This window comes from Nelumbo nucifera, chromosome 1 (assembly GCF_055504915.1).
Source record: "Nelumbo nucifera cultivar China Antique chromosome 1, China Antique-T2T, whole genome shotgun sequence".
In the NCBI taxonomy this organism is placed as follows: Eukaryota; Viridiplantae; Streptophyta; class Magnoliopsida; order Proteales; family Nelumbonaceae; genus Nelumbo; species Nelumbo nucifera.
Window position 1 is genome coordinate 21,836,270 of NC_142649.1, and position 7,415 is coordinate 21,843,684.

Here is a 7,415-nt window from a genome sequence, read left to right on the forward strand (position 1 = left end):
AGAGTGCAGACAGATGACAGAAGAATCCAAATGCAAGCCATGGCTCGAGGGGGTACGGATCTCTGATACAGGTACCCAGAAAACAAAAAAATGTGTGAACCTGGGGACACGCAACTGATTGGCTTGAGCTACTTTTTACCTTGTGGATAACAGCAGCATTTGTTGAACTTTTTTGGTACTAGGATTTGTTGAGCAAGGTCACAGAACCACAGAGGGTGAGGTGATGATCTTGAATTTGGAATTACCCATTTATCTATTATGAGGATTCCCCCTTGCATTCCCTAGGAGGTCCTGTTGTTGTTGTTGTGTCTGTGTTGTGTGATGATAATACCCATGAACTAGTCTCATTTGCCAAGCAATGGAGCTCCAGTCTCCACCAGTTTTGATGGTTGGCGCCACTGTGATCCATGACGCTGACAAACAAGGAGGAATATTCGCTAGCCAGGTGTTGCCTTTGAGATTACTCGGGTTGGCGTCTCAATGTGTTTGATGTGAGAACCCAATATCAAACCCAAGTTCAATGGTCTTCACTTTATAGGTAGAATTTGGGAAAAGCGGGTATGGTTTTACAGAGAAGCTCTCCTTTGGGGCGTAGTTGGGCTTGCAGATTGTTGGCTCTAGTGGTACAACCTAGATATGATCGAAGATCAATGGAGAAGGTTCATATACCAACAACATTATTGAGGCTCAGTCTTGAACGAGTATAAACACAAATATATATAGTGTGAAAAAATCATGTATTTTGTATTATTTTGTATATATTTGTATTTGTATTATACAAATATGTATTATACATATTTGTATTTGTTGATTTAGACAGTTGGACCGTTCGGCCCGAAAACAATCCAAACAACCGGTTCCGTTTTACCCCAAACTCGGTCCTTGGTCAACAACCGTTGAATTGGCAATTTACCCATTGGCCCAGGCAGTCGAACCGTCAACTCATTTGATGGTTTTTGGCCGTTTTTATTTTAATTTTTAATTTTTTTCATCAAAATGGGGCATCTGTTGGAACCGGACGATTGGACCGTCAACTCAGAAACCAGTGTTAGAATGATTCCAATTCTGGGTCGGTTTTTAAAACATTGGTTTTAATGGCCCAATCATAATTCCGATGGTCAATTGGCACTAAGGCTGTCAATGGACCGGTTTTGGACTGGACCCCACCTAGTCCAAAATCAATTTGGATGGATTGAATGGACCAACAAGACATATTGGATTGGACATAGTCCGTCCGTAATAAATTTATATTGGATTGGGTTGGATTAAGTCAATATCTAGTCCACTGATATAAGATAAGAATATAAATGTCAATGAACCAGGTTTGAGTTGAAACCAATCTAAATTAAAACGAATTTGAACAGATTAAATGGTCCAAACATTGAATTGGATCATCCAAAATAGTCCAAAACATTCATTGGATTAGATTGGACCTGGTCCATTTGTAATGGACTCACATTGGACTGGATCGAGTTGGACCAAATCTAATCCAGTTGACACCCCTCCAAATAGACAAAGCCAAATGAAACCTGAGGAATCATACATAGGTTCTTTGTGGTCCAAGTAGGTCTCATATACACCCCACCCTTGATTCCCCTTACTAAATTCCTAATGAAGAACTTAGTAATTAGGACATGAGCTGTTGGGAGTTGGGAGGCATTAATTGTGTCCTCAATTAGGTGTCCGGTGGTGAAACGATAGCCCAATTGTATTCAAGTTAAGGAAGCAAAAAATAATTGTATACAAATTAGAAATATGTAGAAAAAACCTAATTCGACAACAATTAAAACTGACGTTTGCATTATTGAAAATAGTGAAAATTTTTCATTGGTTCAATTGTGGATGGATATATAGGCTCAGTTTAGAAAGAATACAAATATAAATATATACAAAATAATATAAAATACAAGATTTTATACTCTATATATTTGTATTTATACTCATTCCAAACTGAGAGTATTTGGACCACATTATAGATGTTGTATGCTTTTGACTCAACAAAATTAAAAAGTGATTTTCATCATATCAGAATTTAATGTAAAGGGCTTTTGAGCTTCTCCAAGGTATGTATAATTTAAACAAGGTAATGAGCTGGCAGATGCACTGGCTAAATTAAAGCTGGCTCAGATTGTGAGTCATTTGAATTCCTTGGATCCCCAGTAATATCCCAAATATGAGATCTCAGAATCATTTATAATCAGACTTGAGATTAGTTTTTGTTTTGTTTGGTTGTTGTTGTTTTTGTTTTGTATTTTTGTGTATTGTGGGGGCCTTGGGGCCAGGTGTTAGTGTTAAGGCTTTAGGTTTTCTCCTTTGTACTGGGTTTTAATAGCTGGCTTTGGGCATGGATGGATTTATTTCACTTCTTTATACTTAGGGGTAGCACTCAAAATCACTAGGGTGAGGACATGAAAGTGTCAGGCACTGCTCATAGATGTGTTTAATTGAGTACAATGAAGTTCTAAGTTTGTTGGACATTAAAAGGAGAGTTATTGCTGAAAATATTAAAGCAACAACCCTAGTCTTAAGTGCTCAGTCTTTAGCAAATGCTGCTCTCAATCAACTTACTGTTGCCCTACCAAACCCCCCTTCCCTCCCTCTATCCCTCCTCCCAAAAAGATAAAATCAAAACTCATCACTGGTGGTGAATTAACCACTGATAGACAGTCAAGGCATAGCATATATAACTTGGAGCATGCCAAAAGGTTGGCAAATAGTGGAAATACTATTCTCTTAATGGTTCAATTATTCCATTTGGCCCCAGATTAATGATCGGCTGCTTGCTTCCATAGATAACTGGTTCAGCTACTCTAGGAGATGTCCAAGTAGCTTTTTATCTTACATTGCATTTCACCCTAAAATCAAACATTAGTTCGAACTGCCGTTGATCCGGATGATCGGACTGTTCAGCCTGAGAATCCTCTAGACAATCGGTTTTGTTATCTCAAACCATGTCTCTGACTAAAAACTGTTGAATTGATCAATGATATATTGACCCGTTCGACCCATTTTATAGGTGGAACTATTTATAATTTTGAATTATTGTAGGTCTCTAGTTCAAATCAGAATTCTGAGGTGGAATACAGTCTAAAAGTCCCTTAATTATATGGGTCTTGGTGTGATATAGTAGTGTAGTCGTATATATACATTGGTATATATTCTAAAGAGTAAAGATACCCCTACGTTAGTACTTCCATCATAAAATACTGTTTTTTCTCGTAATTAACTGATTCTGCACGTTTATTACTTGTGGGGTTGGAAATTAGAATGGGTCGACCCTGACCCGGACCAGACCCGGACCATTGACAACACGGTAATGACTAATGACAAAGGGGAAAACCAAAGAGGACAAAGAAAAAAAAAAAGGAGTGCACATTCAATCTGAACATGGAGTTATTTAAATAAGTTATCCACCTCGTGGAGCATTTCAAGTCGGTTCATTTATCTTCATGAAGGAGCTTTTATGAGGGTGGTTTGCCAAATGAACACTTGTTCTCTTTTTGCCTAACTGCACTCAACTCAATTGCCATAAAAGGGAAAGCATGGAGGGTGGATTTGTAAATCTGGGTCAAAATTCAAATAGAGAGAGAGAGCTTCTCTTCCCTTCATGGAGGTAAGAGCCTAAGAGGTTGGTGTATTTTATTACTTTGAAACAACGTCGATGGATGGTGCCACCTCATTTGCGATTCATGTACTTTTGGAGGAGTGGGTGCAGACGTCACCGTACAAAGTAAGCCTCTCTCTCTCTCTCTATCTCCATCTTTCTCTCTCTTTTACATGGAATCTCATTTGCTATAAAGCAAAATAAATCCAAAAGTTTGGAGATGAATAGAAGTGAAGCAGACTTGGAATATAGAGGAGACTCTAGCTGGAACTCGGGAATGGAGAATAGATACTCAGGAGTGAGAGTCTTCGATAGCAACGAAGAGCTATTGACTGGGCTTGCAGAGTATGTGACCCAGATCTCTGATGCTTCTGTGAAGGAGAGGGGTGCATTTTCTCTTGTTCTTTCTGGAGGAAATCTTCCCACCCTCTTGAGGTCTTCTTCTCTTTCTGATGTTGATCTCTTCTTCTTTCAGATATAGAGAGAGAGAGAATGGAGTCATAATGTTAATGCTTTAGGGTTGTTATTTTATGTGTTAACTTTCATGGGTTTCTCTGGTTCTCTGATCTGATGCAGGAAGTTAACCAAGGCTCCATATCTGAGAACATTGGAGTGGTCTAAGTGGCATCTGCTTTGGGCTGATGAGAACCTTGTGGCCAAGAAACATCCAGACAGCAACTACAGGCAGGCCAAAGAAGCCTTCATCTCCAAGGTTCTCTCTCTCTCTCTAACAGTAAACAGTATCTTTCAGCAGCTTGTTTTCATGGGCAAAATTCTAGCTAGTTGGTTGCTTTCATGGGCAAACCCTATAGTTTAGCCTAAGACATCTGATGCATCACCCTAAGCTCTGCCATATATCTTCAATGGCTACACCCTAGCTATAGCTCAACAGCCATTAGATCTCCAGCTTTGATGAGAGACCCAGCTAAAGTGGGCACCTCTTGTATGAGTATGATCCTCTTCTTCTGCTTTACAAACTTGACAGGTCCCCATACCGCCGGCGCACGTTATCTCCGTGGCTCATGGTGTACCAGGGGAGCAAGCAGCCGAGGACTACGAGTTCCGCATCAGGCAGCTGGTTCGGGATCGGACTGTGGCCGCATCTCTCTCGACTGACTGCCCAAGATTCGACCTGATCCTCCTGCTTCTGGGCACGGACGGTCACGTCGCCTCCCTGTTCCCCCACCACTCGGCCTTGGAGGTGAAGTCTCAGTGGGTTGCACCCGTCTACGATGCGCCTAGAGAGAGCGTCACCATCACCCTCCCAGTTATCAATTCTGCTGCCAACGTCGCCATCGTCGCCACCGGCACTGGGGTGGCCCCAGCCCTGATGTCAGCTCTGGGGGTCACACTCCCCCGTGGGTCCCACCCGGCGCAGCTGGTCTCACCCACTGACGGCAACCTCGCCTGGTTTTCCGATGCCTACGCTGCCTCCCTCCTCTCTTCAGACTTCAGAGGAATATGAATGAATAAAGTCTTCTTCCACTCTTTCACTCATCAATCATCAGTCATCAGTAGCCCCTTCACGTTTCCTAATTCCCGGGATTTTCTTTTCCCTGTCTTCGCCTCCTTTTCTTTCCTTTTTTTTTTTCTTTAAAGGTGGTGCCATCGTGGTGGCCGGTGGGTCTTCTATGGCCATTACCCAAATGTTACGTTGGTCCAGCCATCTGGGCCTGGTGGGATCCCAAGTAGAAGCTATGAAAGTTAAAACCCTTGTGGTTGGTTTTGTTGGTCGTCAATGAGTAATTTGGAGACAGGATTCCGATTCCATGGATTCCATGGAGGAATTTAGAATCAATGGGTTCCTTATGTTTTGAACACTTGCACAAATTAAATCCCCTTACTATATAAGTATATCTCCAAAATAAAAGAATTCTATCATATATTTTCAAGTATTTGGACTTATATATATATATATATATATATATGCGAAAGTGAGAGGTTTCACCATTTTCTCTGGGTGATATCTGAAAATAAGTAAAATAATATAGCTTGAAATTGTGGGACAAAGTTTGAAAATCTGATCCAGATAAAATCTGTCTTAGTTTTTCTGCTGTTTATGGTTGACATCTTGGTCCATAAAATAGAAACCTAGTCAAATTATTTTTTTGTAATGTGGGCCGGAAAATTGGTCCAAACTGTGTCAAAAAGGCCCTTCATGCTGTCATTAGGATGAAAATCTGGACCTTGAATCCAAGTAGGCTAATTAAACATTTATGGTGTTTTTAGGGTTGATGAACTTATGGTGTTTTAATTTAATTTCCTGTTAAATCAAGCCAAATGAGACTAGCTAGAGAAGATTATGTGCTTAAGGCATGGAGCTCTTAGGAGTTTTAACCTATAAATTCATGGATAGCTGGCTCCCTGGAACCTTGCTGTGTCTCTAGCAAGAAGCAAAAGCAGCTGAGTTCATGATCTAGCTTTTAACATTGACCCATTAACTTGGAAATGTTGAAATGGCTAAAAAAGTGAGTCTATGCAGCGTTTATCAGTAAAATCAAGTTCATGGAAACTTTCATTTCTGCATTTGTGATGTGCTTTCACTTTCTAATCCAAGGCCAGTAGGCAGTCAATTCTAGGAAAATATCATCTTGAGTTAACGGGTTTCCCTCAGCTTCAAGAAAAACAGAAAACAAAGAAAAATCTTGTAGCAATTACAAACATTTATGATTTACCTATATATTTATAATCTTTGAACATTGTTCTTTTTGTTCTTGGTCAAGTTGGTAATGGTGATTGGTGAGGGTTTGTTAGATTGTTGCATTCCGACAACTTGACATATCTTTATCAATACAATTGGTTAGGGATAGAGTACTAAGAGGTGGTAGAACAGTCCAGTCAATTCACAAGTAGTAAAGACTTGGAGAACTTTGAAAAGCCTGTTCTTCGCATTGTTTGGTCTATGGTGTGGTGGAGAGGGTAGGGAGAGGGAGTTTCCTCTCCCAATGAATTGAGTCTAAGTAACTCACTTAGGCTATATGTTTGGTTCGAAGGAAAAGGTAAGGAAAGGAAGGGAAACCTATACAAGATTTATAAAGGTTTTTCGGCCATCTTTCCCTTCCTTTCCCTACTTTTTTTCTTCAAACCAAACACAACCTTAAGGAGGGGATATGGTTCGCTCCAACATTGATGTGGAATCGATTTCTGGGGGAGGGAGATATTAGTGGTGTGTGCTACCATATACCGAAAACAAAAGAGGGGAAAGATTCACATTAAACTTCATTTCATGGCCAACTTCACAATAAATTTCATGTTGAAAATTGCCACAGAAGTAATGGTCACTAAAAACTATCATCTTCACTATAGTGGTGGTTGTTTTAGCCTTAGACCATTATATATGTTGTCAATTTATTTCTGAGAAATTTTCTGGTACCAAACTGGGTTTTTCTGGAAGGCACTCGGGGTTATAAATCTTGCACAATCAGGCTGTAAATGTTGCACCCCATTATCAGAGTACAGTTGGGCTGTAAATCTAGCTATACAATGAGTTCATCATTTAAGTCTCAGTCTCAGTGCAACATTTACAGCTTGCTTACAGTGTGATTATGTTTTTGGGTAAATATTTCTGTACCCTAGAACTTGCATTTATGTTAACACTTATCATAGTTAATAAGTTCCTATCAGATCAAATATTTATTTTTGGTAGTAAGAGAAAACAGACGTAACTGTTATATGTACAGCAAATAATGGTTCAAAACCCACCAGAATAAGAATTAATTCCTGTACTACATTTAAACATGGAATGATGTGTTCACAATCAAATAATTGAGAGCTGGGGCTACTTTGTCGAGGTCTGTAGTGTGTTAGATTC

The 7,415-nt window shown here is 39.8% G+C and overlaps 1 protein-coding gene across 3 annotated transcripts; it reads left to right on the plus strand.

Annotated features, from left to right (window-relative positions):
- The first annotated feature begins 3,576 nt into the window (after window positions 1-3,576).
- On the plus strand, window positions 3,577-5,400 carry LOC104605808 (putative 6-phosphogluconolactonase 1). Of its 3 annotated transcripts, none has more exons than XM_088886754.1 (3): window positions 3,577-3,730; window positions 4,181-4,316; window positions 4,590-5,400. In XM_088886754.1, exons 1-3 carry the CDS (start codon window positions 3,666-3,668, stop codon window positions 5,067-5,069), a joined length of 681 nt encoding a protein of 226 aa, XP_088742880.1. In that variant the 5' UTR covers window positions 3,577-3,665; the 3' UTR covers window positions 5,070-5,400. The 3 variants fall into 3 exon arrangements, with proteins under 3 accessions (XP_088742880.1, XP_010269011.1, XP_010269010.1); XM_010270709.3 differs by lacking the exon at window positions 3,577-3,730 and adding an exon at window positions 3,808-3,949; XM_010270708.3 differs by lacking the exon at window positions 3,577-3,730 and adding an exon at window positions 3,810-4,039.
- Window positions 5,401-7,415: the final 2,015 nt, after the last annotated feature.

Excerpts from the sequence above, each read along its gene's own strand:
- LOC104605808 (XM_010270708.3), top strand. The coding sequence starts at position 3,825 with ATGAATAGAAGTGAAGCAGACTTGGAATATAGAGGAGACTCTAGCTGG. Across the intron at positions 4,040-4,180 it reads AATCTTCCCACCCTCTTGAG|GAAGTTAACCAAGGCTCCAT; the intron begins GTCTTCTTCTCT and ends GATCTGATGCAG. Across the intron at positions 4,317-4,589 it reads AAGAAGCCTTCATCTCCAAG|GTCCCCATACCGCCGGCGCA; the intron begins GTTCTCTCTCTC and ends CAAACTTGACAG.